This window comes from Syngnathoides biaculeatus, chromosome 17 (assembly GCF_019802595.1).
Source record: "Syngnathoides biaculeatus isolate LvHL_M chromosome 17, ASM1980259v1, whole genome shotgun sequence".
In the NCBI taxonomy this organism is placed as follows: Eukaryota; Metazoa; Chordata; class Actinopteri; order Syngnathiformes; family Syngnathidae; genus Syngnathoides; species Syngnathoides biaculeatus.
In genome coordinates, this window is record NC_084656.1 from 22,326,189 (window position 1) to 22,348,261 (window position 22,073).

At 49.2% G+C, this 22,073-nt stretch overlaps 1 protein-coding gene across 1 annotated transcript in view; it reads left to right on the top strand.

Moving 5' to 3' along the window:
• Positions 1-555: 555 nt before the first annotated feature.
• The window catches only part of LOC133515293 (collagen alpha-1(XXVII) chain B-like), a 68,504-nt gene continuing 46,986 nt past the window's right edge, over positions 556-22,073 (top strand). The window contains exons 1-7 of the mRNA XM_061847704.1: positions 556-1,210; positions 6,201-6,271; positions 9,359-10,860; positions 12,507-12,560; positions 19,001-19,054; positions 21,684-21,737; positions 21,869-21,922. Of these exons, the coding sequence (XP_061703688.1) occupies positions 1,158-1,210; positions 6,201-6,271; positions 9,359-10,860; positions 12,507-12,560; positions 19,001-19,054; positions 21,684-21,737; positions 21,869-21,922 (1,842 nt within the window). The 5' untranslated portion in view covers positions 556-1,157. The remainder of the gene's footprint in view (positions 1,211-6,200; positions 6,272-9,358; positions 10,861-12,506; positions 12,561-19,000; positions 19,055-21,683; positions 21,738-21,868; positions 21,923-22,073) is intronic.

The window sequence follows — 22,073 nt, forward strand, 5'->3', positions numbered from 1 at the left end:
TGACTGGTTTGAAGTTTTATTTTGGGGAATGTACAATCTTTTCAAAATAAATTAGAGGTGATGAGTTTTCCTGTTGAGCAGAAATGCTTCTGAACGCTCGCAACTGCCGGACGTGACTTTGCGCTGATTCTGTTTTCTAATCTTACTCCAATTCTCGGCAAACGAGGGACGATAAATATGGTGGACTATGATCATAATTTTAGCAAAGCTCCTGAAGGTCAGCGCGAGGATTGCTTATTTTTCCCTCGAGTGTGACGGTTTCTTAAAATTCTATTTCGAAGCACAAGCGCGGGGCTGAGGAAGCTAACCTTTTGGAAGTTCATTTTAATAACATGCTACTAGCGGGTCGCGCGGCCAGTTTTCACAGTTATGACAAGAAGTATTTTTTGGTGGGTTTTTTTTTTTTTTTTTTTGGGGGGGGGGTTGTTTTTTAATTACAAATCTGGTAAAAGCCTGAACGCCTTCAATCCAAGCGAGGGTTGCTGGCTCGGTTATCTCGCTTCCCAGCTTCCTCGTTAGCATGGCAAAAATGTAAGCGTAGTCGAAAATCCCGACTCGACCAAATAATTTGGGACTCGGGGAGATCTGGCAGTTGACACGAATGTCAGCCTGTTGAAAGGTTAAACGCAGCTTTACTTTTTTGCCAGCCATTTTCTTCTCTTTCCCCTCGTCCCGGAGCAGCAGGACGAGGAGGAGGAGGAGGAGGGAAGCCAGCAGTTGCGTCCCGTGGCCGCTGGGGCGTGAAACTCGACACCGCGCGCACGGGGCCCCCCCCCCGGTTTTAAAAGGGAAAGCGATGGGAGGCAGGCTCCTTACACCGTCAGCACCGAGCGAGCGAGCGGGCGGACCGGCACCGGCAGCGGCAGCGGCAGCGGCAGCGGCAGGCACCCACTCCCTCCCTCGATCCGGACCAGCCTCAATGAATGAAGCACCGGGGAATATCCACACGCACACGCCAGCGGGGGAGCCACGCGGATCGGACGTCGGCCTCGACGGGCTCTAGTCAACATGCGCTTTCCCTCCCGGAGCTTCAGCCCGAGCTGCGCCCACGCGTGACTGACCGGCCGCCGGTGCGTCTTCTTCATGCCCGCCCTTGCCGAAGAGTCACGCTGTGATTGACGGATCCGGTTTTTGACTGCCAGGACAAATGAATACAAATGAATTTAGGCACCCAAAGGAGAGATTGCAAAACCTCTCATCTAGGCACAAAGTAAGTTGCGTTGTTATTGTTTGCGGGACTCTGTCGGGGGGGGGGGGGGGGTGTTGCTCCGTGTGGCGTGCACCTGGCGGACGTTCACTTTGGGGATGCGTTGGACCACCGCCGAGGTGGCAAAAGTCGTCACGCTCGCAACTCAAGTTCAAATGCAATAGAAAATGTGCAGCGGGTTGATAACATCTTGCCAAAATATTCTCGGAAGGGCGGATCAGCTGGTCAAGCGTTGGCTTCACAGTTCCGAGGTCCCGGGTTCAATCCCGCACTCACCTGTGTGGAGTTTGCAAGTCCTCCCCGTGCCTGCGTGGCTTTTCTCCGGGTGGGCGCTCCGGTTTCCTCTTAAAAAGCATTAAATTGCCCGTAGGTGTGATTGTGAGTGCGACTGTTTATCTCCAATGTGCCCTGCGACTGGCTGGCGACCAGTTCAGGGTGTACCCCGCCTCTTGCCCGTTGCAGCCGGGATAGGCTGCGGTACTCCCTGCGACCCTTGTGAGGATAAGCAGCTGAGAAAATGGAAGTACTGATGATGTAAAAAGTCCAGACTCTTAAATTCATCTGCACTGACTGAATTATGTGCAATATCATTTTGGTAACTTGGCTCAATTTAAAAAAAAAAAAAAAAAAAAAAAAAAAAATGAATTGACTTGACGGTCCTCACACGGAGGAGAGAAAAAAAAAAGAGAAATCACCGACAGGATAATCCGGACCGGACTGACAGCAAATCCCGCACGAGCACTTGGATGGGTTTCTGCTAAATCAGATCGAGAACAACTGGGAAAAAAAAAAACAAAACACTTTTTGTGTTTTTCAGATCAGGTGGATCATTTTTGGATGCCAGAAGCTTGCAGTTGATAGTTTGAAGACGCAGGGGCATTCGCCACGAGTTGTTCTTGGAGTTGGTTGGGGAATACCTCCTTCGTGTTTTGCCTCCATCAATCACAGATTTGATGTGACCCTTTCCCCATTTACATATTTCCTTTGTTCCACTGCCATTTGTTTAAGGAACAGGAAGTAGAGTTATCCCAAAAGTATTTTGTTCTACGCACCCCTGGTAGAATAACGATCGCAGAGTTCAAGCTGTCGCCACCCCGCTGCTGCCGGGTTGAAATCCAATTCGCGTCCGAGCGCCGCTCTGTCCGCGCAATTGAAGGCAGCGCCCGAGGTCGGCCGTCATCCATCACTTTCATCCGCGCCGTCGTAAAACTCGCCGTGGAAGTCAAAATGTGGCCCGAATCGACAATCGGGCGTCTCTCGTCCTCTCAAAGTATGCATGAAGTACTCAGAAAGTATTGAGATGAAATATTCCACTGGACGCGTCCTCTGAAGGGACAAAAATGACGGGAAAGTGATCCCACGCTGATGTGGGGGGGGGGGATATCCTTCGGAATTGGACGGTAATGGCAAAAACACGCCACGTCCACCAATGGTGGAGCGGGAAGTGGCAATCAGAGATGCTGATCGCACAATCAGGATGTCATCATCGTTATTAGAATTATTCACGATCATTCATTTGATCATCCTTGTTTCCTCCCCAGTGTTGTGCACTTTGGCTGATACAAAGTATACGTTAGGCTCGTGAGTTCTCACCAGCGTAAAAAAGAAAACCAAACATATATTCTGTTTTTAACTATATATGTATACCAGAAAAATGGAAAGTGCTCGACTGTATAAGGTGCAATTGACCTGTGTACCCATTTTTCGTAACATTTTTCTATGGTGGTACAGTTGTGCCTTGAGATAAGAGTTTAATTCGTTCCTAACACAGGCTTGGATAACGGAAAACGCGTATCTCAAATCATATCTCCCCATTGAAATGCATGGCAATCCCATGAATACGTTCCAGGCTGCCCCCCTAAAAAAAAAAAAAGCCACAATTTTTTTTTTTTTTTTTTTTTTTTTACAATGTGTTCTTCAAATTCAGGTAAAATAGCTAAGTATAATATTGGAATAAAAAAAATTAAAAAACGGTTTTTAATCACACTTTCTTGTTCACCGCATTGAGTTGTGCTGGTCCTGGTGTGCTTGCCTTGTCCACTTGGAGGCAGTATAAAACATATACGGATATAAAGTACTGGAGACTCAGCTCCTCTTTCGGCTTCTTCGTACGGCAGTAATATTTGTGTTTATTTGCAGTGGATAAAGAATATATTCCTGTGTTGTTTTATTATCTCCCTACATGTGCTGCTAAACCATTTTTGTCCAGATATAAGTTGCTCAGAGAGTGATGAATCAGAATCAGCTTTATTGGCCAAGTCGGTAACAATATACAAAGAATTTGTCTCCGGCAGTCGGTGCCTCCAGCGTCGGATCGATTCCCGCTCATTGATGGTGTCGAAATCTGCCATGCGACTGACTGACTGGCGACCAGTTCAAAGCGTAGTCCGCCTTTCGCCCATCGCTCGCTAGGATTGGCTCCAGCTCTCCCGTGTCCCTTGTGAGGATAAGCATCTTGAATAATGGATGGATGGATGGATGACAGTAACCTTCGTCTGAGAGTCTTGAAGTCTCTTTTTGGAGAATATTTACAAATGTTACCCGCCAAAATGTCGATTCGACTGACAGCGCTCACATCTCAAGTTTTGGGAAAAAAAAAAAAAAAAAATAAAAATTGTCCAATCGACGGCAGTTCCTGGAAAAACTCCCAAGTCGGCAAATTTTTTTTTTTGTTATGCGGCTTTATCTGACGTGCGACTGCGGCTGTCAAGCCATAGCCCACAAACTTTTAAGCGGTGTGAAAACCACGGGCGCCTTCCGCTTCATTCGCTCCCCCACTTCAAAACCTGCCACTTTCTCAAAGTGGTTTTTATTTTGGGGGGGGGGGGGGGGGGAACCAAATCCATTAAGTTGTTGTGAGCGCCGAAACATTTTGGAGCAAACTCCTCAGCTGATAAGCGTGAGAGTGCGAGCAGCTGCTTGTCCAAAACATCCCAGGGAGGTGCAGAATTACGCCGCAGGAAGCGCATAATGTACTGCAATGTACACTTTGATCTACTGTATATACATTTTTTTTTTTTTTTGCATGTAAATGCACAGCGTTCAGCGTCATCTTTCCCACATGTCTGCGTCTTCTCGCCCGGCCACAGCTGCTATACACATTTCCTCCTACAAAGTGTGTGTGAGACCGCCAATGGTCGTCGCTCGATCTGGACCACCCCCCCCCACTGCCGAGCTCCCACCAGTCAGTCTGCAGAACCGGATGCGACGAGGGTGTCACCTGTCAAGGGAGGCACCTCGGGACCACTTTCCCCCAGTTTTCAGCCCCCCTTGCAAGCATTGTTGTTTCGGGCAGGACGGCAGATTGGGTAGTAAAGGGATGGAAAATTGCCCCAAGATCCGAACTACCCCCAAATTGGAAATGTAATTGGAATTAATGTCTCTCTATATGGAGCGTTGGTCTCACAGTTCTGAGGTCCCGGGTGAAATCCCGAACGTGCCTGCGTGGGTTTTCTCCGGGCACTCCGGTTTCCTCCCACATCTGAAAAACATGCAACATTAATTGGACACTCTAAATTGCGCCTAGGTGTGATTGTGAGTGCGGCTGTTTGTCTCTATGTACCCTGCGATTGGCTGGCGACCAGTTCAGGTTGTACCCCGCCTCCTGCCCGTTGACAGCTAGGATAGGCTCCGGAACTCCCCGCGACCCGTGTGAGGATAAGCGACTAAAAAGATGGATGGATGGATGTACAGATTTTCTTCAAAAGTGACATTTTGTTTTCTAATATTATGCAGAAGTCGTCATCCTACTAGTGAGGACAAAGAATGCACTAGTATGTGTACGTTAAGGTGGTTATCATCCATCCATTTTCTTAGCCGCTTATCCTCACGAGCTTGACGAAAGTGCCGGAGCCTATCCCAGCTGTCAACGGGCAGGAGGCGAGGCACACCCTGAACTGGTTCCCAGCCAATCGCAGGGCACATAGAGACAAACAACCAATTGCACTCCCAATCACACCTATGGGCAATTTAGAGTGTCCAATTAACCATCCATCCAATTTCTTTGCCGCTTATCCTCACAAGGGAGCGCTGGAGCCTGTCCCAGCTGTCAACGGGCAGGAGGCGAGGCACACCCTGAACTGGTTGCCAGCCAATCGCAGGGCACATAGAGACAAACAACCAATTGCACTCCCAATCACACCTATGGGCAATTTAGAGTGTCCAATTAACCATCCATCCAATTTCTTTGCCGCTTATCCTCACAAGGGAGCGCTGGAGCCTGTCCCAGCTGTCAACGGGCAGGAGGCGAGGCACACCCTGAACTGGTTGCCAGCCAATCGCAGGGCACATAGAGACAAACAACCAATCGCACTCACAATCACACCTATGGGCAATTTAGAGTGTCCAATTAATGTTGCATGTTTTTGGGATGTGGGAGGAAACCGGAGTGCCCACCCGGAGAAAAGCCACGCAGGCACGGGGAGAACATGCTGACTCCCCACAGGCGGGTCCGGGATCGAACCCGGGACCTCAGAACTGTGAGGCCACCGTGCCGCAATTACTCCGTACCGTAATGGCTCAAATCAGCTCTTGGGAATCCACCAGTGGGTGTTTTTTGAGCTACTAGTTGGGTCAAATGGTGCTTGTTAGGCCGAGTGGTACAGCCCAGTAGTTTACAAGCCAGGGTTAACTGCATCCCACTGGGTCAAAAGTGGCACTAGGTACTAGTTACTATTAAGACCGACACGTCTACCAGTGCGTCATTCTACTAGTGTGCTAAATTGTCTTAGTAGTGTGGGGGAAAAAAAGATGGCACTAGTATATGCAACTTTGTCTGGCTGTACGAGATCAAAAATGAATAAACGCTCGAGCGGCTTTCCATACTGAGCATTTGCTGGGTTTTGGCGTCATTGGGAACCGTGGAGAAAATAAATGTTGCGCGTAATTATAATTATTTTTTTGGCGGGGGTCCCGTTCCAGGAGAATCTGCCCGCCAACAACTACGCTTCGCGTGACCGCCCCCACCTAACATCCTGTCTTCTCTCATCCACAGGAGAGCCCTACTGCTCTGTACCGTTTTCTACTGTACTTGTTACCTGGGACTTACACAAGTACACTCTGAAGGTAAGACCCGGTCCCGCCGCACTTTGCATCGACACGAAAGCGGCTCTAGCAGTTGCAGAATGGGAATCGCGATGGGAATTGGGGCAGAGGTTGCCGAGCTCATTGAGTTAGACGAGGGGAGCAATCGATTGCTCTGAAAAACACATCAGTTCCTATTTCCAGGCCTGAAAATATTACTGTAATGTTTTCCCAAAGACTCCAGAGGGAATAATCTGGTTTTGTTTGGCCCTCGATTTACAGCTGCAGTCTTAAGCCATGTGATTCTCAGCACAATCGGTTTGTTTCCATCGACAAACACCACGTACCGCCAAGTCTACGCGCTCACATTCCTGCGTGAGTGATGGTTCAAGACGTTTGATGACACCTGACTAGAAATCACGATCATAAACGGGCGCGCTAACCTTAGCTAACCACCGTCGCCGCGCCTTGTACTGCACTCTGCCGGCTTCGCTGCAGCCATAAGGAGAGTCTCCAGTAGCATTGTCCCTTTCGACCAGAGAGAGCGCAGAACCTTCCGTCTTTCCGACTTGTACCGAACAACCCCCCCCCCCCCCCCCGCACCTCGGCGCCGGTGTGCGCCGTCACATCTGCGTAACACACTGTGCATCCGATTCCATATGGCTAATGCCGCGCCCCAGTCATAATAAATGCAGCGGTCGAATACAGACGAGCGCAGATACAGTACGTGTAAGGCGACCGCCGTCTCGCTGCCAAGTGCAGTTGTCCTACGCCGCAGGGGGAGACCACACAGAAAGGGGAACTTGGGTTGGTACGCGTTATACCCCCGACTAAATCTCACTCGCTCTATTTTATAAAGCCACCCTAAGCATTACTGCCGTCTGCATAAAGAGGGGGAAAAGTTGCGCGTGGAGAGGCGCCATCTTGCTCCCGTTTCAGAGCCGGAAATTTGTGAATTAGTTGCACTCAAGAATTCCAAATCGCTCAGACCGGTTTATTTTGCTTGCTTTGGATCTGCTATAGAACATAGAACCCCGAACCTCCCAATGAGTTTGTTTGCAAGGGCTGTCACATCACAGCGTGACGCTGAATGAGCGCCGTGACCCTCGGTGACCAAACGTTAGACACGGACACGGCTGATGCTGTCCTCACTCGTGGTGATTGAACTTCCGGATCCTTTATCGAGGAGAGGGAAAAGCTGGCGATGATTGATCATAATCCAAAGCCTCGAAACAAAGACCAGAACATGCCCGAGACCTCAGTTCCATGCGATTTACTCTATATGGCACCAAGCAACAACAGCGCTATTCATAGGTGCAGGACCACCTTCTGTACAGGGAACTCACCGTTTATTGCAAGGGAAATGTTCCAGACCCACTCACGACTTCAAGAAAATCCACGTTGCAGACAGGCCCCTCCCACACACTTTAAACACATCTAAACTGATTGAAGCACGCCAATTATACCCCTTAATTGCACATGTTGTGTGAGTGAAGCTGTGACCAGATGGGAGAGGAAAGCAAGATTAAAGTCTCCAGCGAAGAGTTAGAGGGCGCCCGGATCATAGAGGTCCGCAGCAGTTGAAATCTCGCGACAACGGCGAATGGACGTCAGCCTTGCTTCACTCTGGGGCCAAGTTTCTCGCCGTCGCAGTCAAACATGGAACCATAACCCGGCCACGCACAATGAATATCAAAACCACCGAAAGGGGGTGGAAAGGTTCAAATCAGGACAAATTTACCGGACCTGATCTGGCAGGCTCAATCTCCAAATGTTGTCAAGAACGTCTGCTAGCTTAACGCTATCATATTATGCGAGCCGCCGGACTGAAATGAGCGGAGTTGTGACTCTCAGTGTAAACCTAAAAGCTACTTTAAGAAACCTGGAACAGGGAATCCACCAATACAAGCGTACTACTGTGTACTACTGTTCCCTTAGCTCTGTGGGAACGCCGAATACTAAAATGGAAAAATGTGGTCCCGTACGATCCCGGAAAGGCTTTCTCAATTAAAATCGAAGTGCTGATAAGTGCACACGCGTTTGTCATAATCCCCAAAACATATCCAAAGTGGTCATCTTTGCACGGTTGGATCCTCCCGGTTTGCTTCAACGGCTTAAATTGGAGACCGTAGACGGCTGGCGCCGCCCAAAATGTCGATTTAGGGCAGGATCACTGCGAGAGAAGCCTGAAAACCAGAGACCGAGGCCACCCATCCATCCGCCGGTGCAGATGTTGTCCTCTCAGTCATTTGGTTTGGCTCCAGTCGGACCAGACGTACCCGAGCAGTTTGCCGCTGACCGACAAATGTATTTCTGTCGGCCGCAAATATATTTGTCTTAAAACAACAGTGTTTAGTTTCGCTTTGCTCAACTGTTTTTCTGACTGTTGTTGTGTTTGTTTCTCCATTTTGAGTCTACAAGAAAGAAGGCAAATATACCAAGAAAAGTCATGTATCAGCAGTGGAAAAAACTGAATATAATTGTGTTTTTACCCCCGTGTCGCAGTTCATTGTTCGTCTTTTTTTTGTTGTTGTTGTTGTTTTCACGCTACCCAAGCGAGTTCGAATTTAGTTGCGTTCCTTCAGTGTTAATAAGAAGTTGTGCCACAACATCCTTGACACCGCCGAGGTCGAGTGGACGAGGTACAGCAGAGTCAACAGCCGGAGAAAGTTCTCAACCGACAGTTCCCAACGGTGATATGGAGTCGACGTCTCTGCTCATTTCCATTAGCCCATCTATGGCATTTCACGTCTAAATGAGCATTATACGTGGTCTTTTGTGAGATGAAAATAAATGGTTGGTTTTTAAATATACAATAGTTGATTTTTCTTTAGGATTTTTTTTTTTTTTGGTTTCTGTCAGATTTTAGAGTAAACTTCAACTGGAAGTAATGAACCGTTGCCTGGCCAAAGAGTGAGAAGAAGCACTTTAAAAATGTGTTTTAATAAGTTTAAATGATTAATTTTTTTTCAAGAATCCTTTCCAATGATCACTCTACAAAACCAGATTTCACAACTTGCTGGTGGGTCTGGAGCAAATCCTGAACCCCGATAAACATTGTAATCGTCTTTGTTTTGACTTTTCCTCTAGTTTCCATGCGACTCTAAAGCAGTTTTTCCTTTCACGTAGATGTGGACATCCTCCAAAAGTTGGGGCTTCAGGGAGATAAGCCATCACGCTCCACACCTGCTGGGGTCATTCCCTTCAGATCCGGAATCATCCTCAACCAACTGGCGCACATCGAGGGTCCACTGCACTCCATCTGGCCGACGGGGGTCTGGAGCGACGCCGCACTGGTCCTGAGCGTGCGCTCGCACAGAGTCAACAACGCTTTCCTCTTCAGCCTCCTCTCGGAGAAGAAGAAGCTTCTCCTCGGCCTGCAGCTTGTACCGGGCAGTCTAGTCCTCCACACGGGACCGAACACCTCGGTGGCGCTGCCCTACGAACCTCACGACGGCCAGTGGCACCAGCTGGCGGTGGGAATTAATGGACAGAAAGTGACTCTATATGCCTCCTGCGGAGCGCAGAGTGTTCATGTGGACTTTGGGTGGGGCAGTGGCGAGGGACTGGCCCCGGAGCGCCGGGGCTCCTTCCTGCTGGGCCGTTCAAGCCGACAACAAATTTGGGCGCACTTTGAAGGAGCCATCTGCCAGTTTGACCTGATCCCGTCTGCCCAGGCAGCTCACAACTACTGCAAGTACATTAAGAAACAGTGCAGGGAAGCCGACACGTTCAGGCCTAATCTCGCACCCTTGCTGCCCGTCTTACCGCGACAAATCAACGCGTCGTCCACGGCCGCCCCCAAACACAGTAGCCTGATAACCAAGAAGGCCACCGGGCGCAGCCTCGCAAGGAGTGTCGCGGCTGCCGCTTCTGCTGTCAGATATGTAGCCCACGTCCAAACAATAAAGCCCACCCCCAGGACCACTCCTACTCCTTTGCCGGGAACTGTGATGCCGGTCACAGCTCAGCTCGGCCTCGTCTCCCCGCCGACCAAAGCCAGAACTGAAACTGTCACGGCTCCGCTCGGGACCACAGCCGCTCCGACCAAACCGCCTGCCACGGGACCCTCCACCTCTAAAACTACAAGTCAGACAACCCCCAGACTAATTTCTCCACATCCCACTTCTCAAAACAGAAAGGCAATTGCCGTAACCGGAGAGAAGAAGGAACCCACTCCCACGGTTCCTTCAAGCCCAAACCCTTCCAAGAACAAACTTGACACTGGTTCATCAGCTCAAGCTCCAGCACCAAAGAAACCGCAGCCAACCGCAGCTAAGAAAACCCCCAGTAAGCCCAAAGTCTTACCATCCAAAGCCACCCTCTCTCAGCCTAAGCTAAATTCTGTCAAAGTGCTTCCCTCTAAACCAGCGGTGTCCAAAGTGAACCCCTCAAAACCAACTATCTCTAAAACCTTTGCGAAAACCGCCAAGCCTAACTCCAAAATGGCCATCATGCCAACCAAGCAAGCCAGAACCACCGCGGCCCCAGTCACCCCACGACTTACTACACCTTGGGACGGTTTTGTAACATCACCTGCCACCGACGGCTTCCAGAGCTGGGATGTGCCGCCGACTCAGTTCTCACTGCTAGCCGGACCCGTCGGACTAAAAGGAGAACCTGGCCCGGCGGTAAGAACTTTTTGTCCCGATTTGAGCGCAAAATGCAACCACCTTAGTTTTGATGCTCAGCTTTGATGGTTTACATCAGTCAAAATCTCGAAACATTGTAGTCCAGCTGAGTCTTTGTGGTTCTTCTGTGCACGTGCTTACAAATAAATCTTTACTAGCTTATGGAGGTGAATGTCGTCCTGCCCCATTTCCTGCTCAGGCTAAAAACCTTCTCCCGCCGTTTTCTTCTTGCTCTGCACCGAGCCCCCCGAGGCTGGGTGTGACTTGTCAGGTCTGACACCTTGCCGTCTTTGCACCAGATTCCTCTGCACTTGGGGGTTAGGGGAGGTCACACGGCCCGCATCAAAGCTGGGTCAAGGGTCAAGGCAGTTGGTAAACACCATCATTTAGCTTCTCAGCGCAAGCGGGGACGGTAGGGAAAAGCTCACCGCGCTAGGAGCTGAAATCCCAAAGCAGACCGATGAATTTGCACATTTTTCCACGGAGTTCTGCCACCTCGGCTTTTTTACGTTTGTCTGTACCTTTGCGATCAACCCGCCCAAGATGGCTTTTATGCCTTTGCTGTGATCTGCGATCTTCTTGCCAATCTCGCCGTGCTTGACCTCGATTGTGGTGACGCTGGCAAGACGATGATCAGTCAAACGACTCCTTTCGAAAAGGCTTCCGTGAACGACCTTTGCCTTAGGGTTAAGGCCCATCTTCAAGTGTTTTCTTTTATTTTCGTGTACACAAACAGCTAACATGAGCGCGTCATCTTAATGCCCAAAGATTCAGATTCTGGTCACCGGCTTTGTCTTTTTCTTTATTTTTCTTTTTGGTCTTGTAAGATGGATCTTGTTGAGGCACACCAGGTGTTGCATATCATCTGGACTGCCGCGCGGGGTTGTTTTTTTTTTTCTAAATCGAGTTAAATGCCACATGTCGGTCGGGCGGATTGATGTCTTTTCTGAAGGCGGAAACGATGACTTTAGAAGAAAGGCGCAAGCACAGGTGCCGAGGGGCAAAACGCGGCTATGGCACGGGCAAACAAGCGAATGTTGGGATAAGACAAATCGCGGTGGTGGTGGGGGGGGGGGGTGGCGCGTAAGTGTCAGGGGGGCCCGTGTCGACGTCGACAGGTCCCGGGGCCACCATGAGAGCGCGCCGCCTGCACTAATAGGGGGGTGAAAACCGTCAGAGTGACAGGAAGCGGGAAAGAGACATTCCAGACTAAGGACGGCGTTATCACTGCAATGGGAGAGGCTCAGCATTGTTTGAAAGTCTTTACGTCGCCTTCATTTTTCATCTGAAAGAGATTTCCCGACAGTTTGCGCTGAGCCGCTAAGTTAACGCTACACAGGAGCTGGCATTCACAGCGTGTTGTTGTTTTTCCTGACTTTTTCCTCCTCCTCCTCTTTTGATTAAAAGAAAACGATTGGGCACGATAAAGCCACACAGGGGGCATTGAGTGGCACAGGAAATGACCTGTTATCGTAACCACTTCCTGCCGCGCTGGCTCAGAATCACGCGACGGCTACACCTCGGCTTTCGTCGGCCGCTAAGGGAACGACCTCGGTCCTCAAATGGCCCGCCGGTCGTGATAGGGCGGACGCGTGCGTCGTGCCGGTCAGAGGGCAACAGTGACTGGGTCTCTCCTTCTTCTGCAGGGACTTCAAGGACCTCCAGGGAGGCCAGGCCTGCCAGGGAAGAGGGGTGCTCGGGTGAGTCCTGGTCCTTCTTTCGTCAGACACCTCCAGCCCCGATAATTGCACCGTCAGATTTATCTTTCAATGTTTGAGAACCCATATTTGGCATTGTCCCGTAAGATGTCTCCGACATTCTTTGTTGAAAACATATTTGCACCATATCCTTGAAATCCCCTGAATCTGTTTTGGTGGGCGGAGTTCCGTCTCCTGCCACAAACCGTTCCGTTACCGAGACGACCGGGCGATGAAGCGAATGAGCGCCCGCATCAGACGTGATCTCGTGCATCCGGCAACTTTTCTGACCTCTCTCAGCGACGTCCGTCTGGAGAGTCCTTCCAGAGCAGGAAATATTACAGACGTAAATATGTTTACGTCTAGACTGCAAATGAATTTCACTTGCGCAAAGCCACCGTCGGCTAATCTAACCATATCCTCTCGTAAAGTGAGCGCCCATAAAACTGTGAATTGTGTTTTGACTCGGCGGGGGCAGGTCTTCGTCACCAATTAGTGCGCATAAGGTGGCTGCAGCCGACACATCGTCGCACACAAGTGCCCCTCCACCCCCACATTGCAAACCTAGCTTAGCATTCCAGTATGTACCAGTTATCGTAACCATTTCCTGCCGTACTGGCTCAGAATCACGCGACGGATAAACTTTATACTCAAACTGGGGAGACTGTTAGCTGCGGCTTGACCACCCGGATCGCTGAAGTTATTATTTAAATGAGCTGAATTGTGACGACGTGTTTCCCAAGATTCTGACTGCTTTGCAGACGTCCACATTTCCCAATTTTCCTCGCGTCCGAACGCGTCTGCGTACTCGTTGGCTGATGCCTCGGCAACAGACAGGTGACGCCGCGACGTCCGTCCGAGGCTTCTGTCCCAGGAGTTCGAATCGCAGATTGTTCTTTGGATTTCCGACAGTGCTAACGATAACAACACGAATAATAACCCGCAAAAGCCAAAATGTCACCCCAAGCCCAACGGCACACGCGCACACAAAGTTTTCCTATGCAAGCGGATTGCCCGTATTGAGCACGGGGGCGCGGGCGCTGACCTCCCACCCCTACGCATAAACAGGAAAGCTCCTATAAAGACGGCCTTTCAAAAGCTGCCCGTGCCACAGGATGCCTAATAAAAGCGCTGTAAACAGACACAGAACACACGGCCGCGCTGGACTTTCCTTTGCCGCCTCCCGCCCCCAGCAGCCGCTTTGCGCTTTTTGAGAGGGGGAAGGGGGTCAATCCCGTTCTGGACTCTGGTTGCAAAATTTTGGGGAATTTTCAAAAGTTCTTGAATATAGGTAGGGGAAATCTTTAACAAAATCCAGACTTAAACAACTAGACTTTCTGTATCGTGACCAACGGGGGCAAAATATTGATATTCCTGCTTTTATGTGATAACTTTCCATTAAATTACCGTAATTCCCGTCCTACAGAGCACACCTGGTTATAAGCCTCACCCAGTACATTTGTAAAGGAAATATCATTTGGTACATACATACGCTGCAGCTGTGTTAAAGCCGCAAGTGCCCACATTAAAACCGACATTGAAATACGAGATATTTACAAAGAAAGACGGTACACAGAGAGTTTAACGCTAGCGCCGCCGCGCTAACAGTTTAAAAAAAAAAAAAAAACAACATACTGGTAAAAATCACTGAGACAAGGGAGTAACACGCTAGCGCAGCGCCAACATGGCCGGACCGGTAAAAGTCCCTTCCTCGGCACATATATTCGGTTGCTAGCGCCGCCGTGTGTGCTAACACTAGCGCCACCGTGCTAACAGGGCCGGTTAAAAAAAAAAAACAAAAACATACTGGTAAAAATCACTGAGACACGGCAGTAACACGCTAGCGCAGCGCTAACGGGGCCGGACCGGTAAAAGTCACTTCCTCAACAGATACAGTATATTCCACCGGTCTCACTCTTACCTTTTCCGCTCGATCGCCCCCCTGCGGCCGTTAGAAAAAAAAAATGCACAAATTAGCCGCATCACCGCATAAACCGCAGGGTTGAAAGCGTGTGGAAAAAAAGTCGCCGTTTATAGGCCAGAAATGACGCTAACCCAAAAGTGCCACTTAATCCCGATGGAAAGTTTTTCCAGTTTGGAATAAATTGACCGGAAGCGTTCCTCAAATCGACTGCAAATTTTTTGGGACGTTGCGGTCCAAGGTTGTCACGGCGCCGCATCCGCGAGCCGCACTGGACGTTGGCGGCAAGTCGGGCACGAGCGTCCTTTGCTTGCCGAGCGAACTTGTTGCAAAAAACATCGCTGGAGCGAACCAGTCTGATTTGACTCCAAACGTCAAAGACGAACAAATGATCGGCATTTAATTTTTTACAGACGCATAACAATGAGCTTGTTTATTTATTTGCATCGGCCGCAGCTGTAATGTTCAACATCTGCACGTCAGTCAGACCGCTGAAGGCCCTTTTTTTCTTCTTCTTTTTTTATTTTTTGCCCCTTTTCTTCTTCTTCTTTTTTTATTTTTTGCCCCTTTTTGGCACGTTGTAGAACGCGGACTTTTGTTTATTGTTTCTGGAGACGAGCCTCCTGTATATGCCTTAAGTGAAATTATTCACTGTGGAAAATGAAAGAAAATGGAGCCCCGTGTTAACGCAGGATTATTCAGATCGGCAACAAAAATATGATCGCTTCAAGCCGATAAATCAAATAGTTCCTCAATAATCCTTCTAAATAATGATAACGCACATCAAGACCAGTTTTGTATTTTTAAAAAAATATATATTTTTACAGTAATTTTCCCACTCTCACATGCTTTACGTTACACATTTGAACTTATTAAAACACACTTAAACTAATTAAAACACGTCTGAAAGTATTCTTTTGCACATGTTCTCACTTTCTCGTCAAATGGGAGTTATTGTATAATATCATTTCGACGAAATCGCTCGTCAAATAAGAAGAAAGTGGAGTTCATCATAAAAGTGACGCATAAAACCAAAGATATTGGGTATTTAAACACCAACCATGTCGTCATTGAATCTAATGGACTATTGTTAGCTATAGCATGAAATGCCATAGATGGGCAAAAGGGATTTACTGGTAATTATCAAATCAAAGAATTTCTACACACCGAGCAGCAACGCATACAAACACAGCGTTCAATACTTAGGGAAGTGCATTCTGTGTTCCATAAGATCTTAGTTGGGGGCCTTCTTCTTCCTGCTCTTTATGATATTTCCACGCCCGGATGGTTTTTGTATAACTTCACACGATTACAGTGAAGTTAGAATGAATCCAAATTTGGACTTCCCTGAATATTGTGTTTAAAAAAAAAAAAAAAAAAGCTTTAAAAAAATGAACTGCGAGATATTGATTTCAACATAATTAGCACTTGCATCACCGTTCGGTCTGTTTCATCGGGTTTCCCACCGAAAGCCTGCCGATTTACACCCCCCGCCGCCCCCCCCCCCTTTTTTTTTTTCCTCCATAACCTTCCGTGGCCTCGGATTTCGGGAAGCCCGCACCATGACGCACAGAGCGCCATTGAGCCCGGCCGGGCGACGCCCGCGAACCCTGACCCCTGATCCCCGCACGTGAGTGCGAGACGCCGTCGCCGCGGCGACCGCCCTCCGCACAGACGCGTCCCGTTTTGAGGGCGTGTGACGACGGCGGGGGGGGGGGACGCGTGCGAAGACTGAACTCGTTTGTTCGGCGCTCTCCTCACCGCGATGATACAAGTTATGTCTCAACTGGATTATTATCTTGAATTAGTTTTCCCGATCCACATTCGGAATTATCATCGCCGTTAGCAACATGCTTCCTCCGTCTTTCTTGTGCACATTTGTTAATTTTGTAACGGGAGATTTCCCGAATCCCAAGTCGTCTTTGCGTTGTCAAAATTCCAGTTGTGTCGTTGATATGAATCCATATCGGTCGTCTGTGCGAAGGGGCCATTTGTGGGGGGTTCGCAACACGTTGCCTTAAACAGTAACATTATTTTTATCCTAGATGTGGCTCAATGCTAGCCGAGCACATCGGCGAGCCCCTTACTAGCCACTAGCCATCAACGGCTAGTAAGGGGCCCCCGGCATTGTCAAAATTCCAGTTGTGTCATTGATATGAATCCATATCGGTCATCTATATGAAGGGGACATTCGTGGGGGGTTCCCAACACGTTGTCTTAAACAGTAACATTATTTTTATCCGTGATATGGCACAATGTTAGCATAGCGCACCGCCATGCCCCTTACTAGCCACTAGCCATCAACGGCTAGTAAGGGGCCCCCGGCATTGTCAAAATTTCAGTTGTGTCATTGATATGAATCCATATCGGTCGTCTCTACAAAGGGGCCATTCGTGGGGGGTTCGCAACACGTTGTCTTAAACAGTAATATTATTTTTATCATTGATATGGCTCAATGCTAGCCTAGCGCATCGGCGCGATTGATGGCTAGTGGCTAGTAAGGGGCCCCCATGCGAAGGATTCCCAACATGTCAAGACAGCTGTGCTTTGTCAATGATATGGGCCCACGTCAGCCGTGTCACCGGACCCCCTTCAGCTCGAGCCCGTATGAGATAAAAGCAAAATTTGTGTCCGTGCCAAACCGAAGCGGACTTTTCCGTTCCACCTCCGAGCCGCTCCCCTCCGGCTCTGCACGGTGAACTCAATGCGTTTTGACGGAGAATTTGTGTTAAGTGGTTTTTACGAGCGAGCGATTCTGTAATTTGCTGCCATTACAGAACTTGTCCAAAATATTCCACGCGGAAAGCCGACGTCACGCGCCCAAAAGTAACATCCGGCGTCACGGTTCCAGCTGCGCACACGGCGCCGTGATCCAATCTGCCGGTTATTTATATACCTGAGAGTGACGTGCCGTTGCCATAAACAGCGAACCTAAAGCGCTATACTTCTTTCGGTCGCTATGATTTCGGGCCGAGCCGAGGTGGGACCGCAGGTACCGCGGTGACGCCCTGCGAAGCCGCCGAGGCTGCCGTTCGCGGGCCCCCGCCTGCGCCCCGCCCTCGCCTTCTCTAATTAGACACCTGTTCCAGGCAAGACATGGGCACATGGTTGCTGTACCCAAAAACAAAACCAGTCTTAAAAAAAAAATGTGCCAGCCCATGTCTACGAGTGTACTCCCCAAACCGCATCGGGAAACATGTAATTCAAACATGCCGGCCGTGAGCGTCGGTGTATTTTGGGAAGAGCGGCATCCAGCGAACGGGGTCCGGACGCACACAAACACGCCAGAGGCCCGGAGGGGCGCGGCCGGCCGCAAGCGACGGCGCAATGAAAGGCCCCGCGAGATCATTAAAATTTGACAATCCCTGGAACGGAAAGAGCCGGCGTGTCAAGCGCAAAGTAGACCAACGTAAGAGCGGCGCTAATCTTGAACTTTTACGTGGTTGGGCGCTCGTAAGACGGCACTGGAACTGTGACCTCGGACTGGGAGAGTGACAAACGGTCGCTGTCCTACGGGGAAGCCGTTTCATGCATCTGAACGTCGCTTCGACGGGGAACAGCTCACGAAATCCTCAGTCCGCATCGTGGTCACGGTTTTTCCCGTCGGTTTGCGATCGGGTGACCGTTAGGAAAATCAACGATGTCTCCTGTGCTCCGATTACTGAGGTTCAAACCAGTTGCTGTTCTGGCTGCAAAGAGACGACTTCGATCCTTCCAACATCCTTTTTATTTATTAGGCAAAGAAATGATCCTGAACAAATGCCTAATGGAAAAGAAATCCATTGTTAGTCTGTTTAAGTAACAATGGACGGGCTTTTTCCTCTTCTGTTAAATGAGAAACGGTCCGAAGACGAAGTTTTGGAGGACACGTCAGCAGAAACCCGCAAAAGAAGGCCGACTTGTTCCGACTCACCTCGGTGAACTCCGCCCGTAAAAGCAATTTTTTTGCACTCTGACTCGGCCGACCCTTAACCTCGCATGAATGGGCGGTGGGGGGGCAAGGCGAGAGATGCCCCACCGGGTCAAAAATCCTCGCTCGGGGGGGACGAGAGGGCCCAAAAAGCCCCGTGTCAGCGCCTCTCTGAATTGGAGCCGAATGGATCGTTTTTGTCTCACCTCTCCAGCCGAACCGCCGCACTGCACGTGGAGGAAATCCTTCCGTGGGGCCCAAATCCGCGACAACAACAACAATAACAGCTGATCCAGACGCAAGCGCGCGCATGGCAGAGCCGACTAAAATGTTTTGCGACGAGGGGATCTGGAGTACTCGTTAAGATTCTTCACAAACGTGTGGGTGGGAAGTTGGAGGGTACAGGAAAACCACGTCCATATGGTGGAGCCCCATTTGACATACGCAACAAAACCGATCCCGAATGACTCGGAAAATGGGTTCAAACGGCAAATTTTCTCCAGAAAGTGTGATACCCGCCGCACGTGGATGTACTACTTGTAGCAAAACTGCAATACCGCGAATGCTGCGCTGTGTAGCGTTTGTAGTCACTTTTGTGTTTTTCTCCCGCAGGGCCCCCCGGGTCCCCACGGGATCCCCGGCCGACCTGGTCCAGCCGGCCTCAAGGTAACTTTTCGGCACGCTTGGCTTGCCTAACTTGACATACTATCCCGTATCAGATTCCGATGGTACCCGAACTGTGAGCGAAAAACATCGCAGTATTGCAATCACACCTCCAAAATTATTAGTTTGAAAACGATGACCACAAATTTTAGGCGGCAGAACCTCGCTACGTAAGTACATTTGCCAACGTAAAAAGAACCAATTGAATGAGTACCACCGCAGTAAAATTCTGTTTTTCTCTGAAGATGAGTAGCTACACCTCTGCTCTTCTCCGCTGTGGAACATAACATCGGAACGCAAACAAGCTATTCACCAATTGTAGACGCGCTAACACTTGTAGCTTGTTGCAAAGTTTCGTTACAAGCCAGTGCTAGCATGACGGATTATCATGAATTTGAGTTTGTTGAAGAGTGATGGGCGACGCTCTCATGAATCCAATTTGGTTCCTCGACCGAGCCAGGCTAACGTTGTTGTCTGCATTGTTCAGTCGACTTCTAGTTCCAGGAGTGCAGCCGCTTCCTTCGGGCGTTTCCACAGGTCCACGACGGTCAGCGTAGCGGCAGCCGCTGAGCGATTGAAGATGTGCTGCTGAGGGCCCTGTTCGGATTTTGGGCAGAGGTTGACGATAGTTTTGTCGGCACGAGCCATATAGTCATTGAGCATGCGGCTTCGTCCGGAGCGGAGTTGCGATAGTTTGGACCTTGGGGCCCGCGGAAGATCGATTTCAGTTCTGTCCACCTCGGGGGTAGGGTAGCCACCAAGGATGACAACCAGTTGGTAGCCACCCACCGCGTCTTCAACCGCCGTTCGATGGAGCCTATGTAGCCCGTCTCGGTAGGCTCTTGACGGTATTTACGGACGCCATGCCGAAATAAGTGCGGTTCAGTTGGTTCGCTTGACACCTGATGGCACAGATGCGCGGGAAGCTGGCAGCGTAGCAGATAATGCCGGGCGAGTAGTTCGTTGTGTTGCTTCACCGGGAGAATTTTGGTCTCACGATGTAGGTGGTCCTCGTTTGCCATGGCCAGGTAGCCGTTGGGGACTCTGAGGGCAGCGTTCTGCCGAGTCTGGAGCTTCTTCCAGGCTAATAATGGGAGGAGGCGAGAGGATTGCGTTATTTTGTCTGGAATTAGCTTAATTTTTTTCAAGGATGTCCACTTTGGATGCCTTTCTGTGACTCTTCCGGTCCCTCTGGATCGCCGAAAGCTTGGTGTCATCAGCAGCTCGCAACGGAGAGACTGGGAGAGTCACAGAAAAGCAGAGAAAACTTCTGGCATCAAGGCGTCAAGACACAGGGCAAGGGCCTCGAGAAAAATGACAGATACAATTTCAAGCAGGCCGTTCAAATCCGATCTGATGGCGAAGGAAGTTCTTTCTCATCTACCTCATTAGGTCACAATGAACAGAACACATTTCGTATGCGCAAAGGTGTACCTTTCCAAACGAGACCACATAAAGTTCTTGCTGTAAAGCTGACAGCGCCAGTTCCGATTTCGACTCCAAGCCCAACTCTTTGTGAGCGGCGCACGTGCGGCAGCCTCCAGTATTCCGTCGCGCTGTTTGCGTTTGATATTTTGGAGCGCTCCGTGCTGACGAAACGCGGTCGGAGGTGTCCGGTCCGCTCTCGCGTCCAACAAGAGCGTCAGTGTTCTTGTGCTTGCCACCCAAGGGACGGACCGCGGAGGTGAACGGAAACTCTGGTTCAGGAAAAGAGATATTTGCGGGCGGTCCGGTTTTTATGCGTGAGCGAGGACAGGAGAGCGACTGTTGGCTTTGTCCTCCTCGACAGCCGAGCCGGACATTGTGTACTTTGTACACAATATTTGAAACGCCTTCTCTGGTCTACATCCGAGAACTGACGCCGACACCTGGCTGCGTTGCTTAGCTTCCTTTACGTCTCACCGCATTTATTTTCTTTGCCTGCGAGTTGAAAGGAAGGTAAAGAAGAGAATGACTCTGCAAGTATAAATAAGTAAAACAAAAATATTGTTAAAAACAATCTAAAGTATATAAGTTATTGTAGCATTATGTGAAAGTGTATAAAGTGCACAGAATTGAGTTGTAAATTTGTTTTTGCTAAGAAAAATATACAATTTACAAGAAAATGTTATATTTCAAAGTATGAAATAGTAAACATTTGAAACCCCAGATGGGCGAACAGAAGCTGTAATTGTACAAGGTCAAAATGTATAAAAAAAAAAAAATGTAACAATGTCGTGAAAAAATGTGTTCCATACCCAACAAAAGGCGATTTGTTCTCATCGCTTACCGTTTACTGTGTCATTTTCTTTTCATAATTACACGCTGCAGAAACACGTTTGATGTTTTATTTACACTGCCGATTTTTTTTTTCTTCTTCTTCTTTCTCAGTTCATAAATGAAACGGGGATGTAAACAGCAGGGGTGGGGGGTGTTCCCGCCCGGGGGGGGGGGTGTTCCCCCCCCCCCCAGTTAGTTGCTTGCGCTCATTTCCTGGTGCAGGCTTTGAAGTGTTGCAGCCGTCGTTATTACTCGCTAATGAAGTTTGGTTGCACTTTTAATACAGGCCAAGCTCATCCGCTGTCTAAATGACCCACAAATAATAATAATAACTATTATTATTATTATTATCTACCTTGTCTTGTGCTGTTAGGGTCGAAAAGGAGATCCTGGCATCTCACCCGGGCCAGCCCCTAAAGGAGAGAAGGTAGCTTTTCTTTCTGCACGATTGATGTTTGTTACTTGTGCAATGGTTGATTTTTTTTTTGTTTGTTTGTTTTTTTTTTTTAATTTAATTTTTTTTTTGCATTTTTCCCTTTTTCTTATTTTATCTTCAAGGGCGACACGGGACTCATCGGCCCGCTCGGAATGGTCGGTCAAGAAGGTCGAAAGGTAACGCCGCCGACAGTGTCTCGAATGGCCGCTCAGGCGCGCAAATTTCTGCGGTGACGTCACCTTCCCATGAATTATGGAATTATTAAAACGATAAGCTGAATAAACAGCGGAATAGGCGATAAGGAATCTGCTGACTGACCAGTTCCTT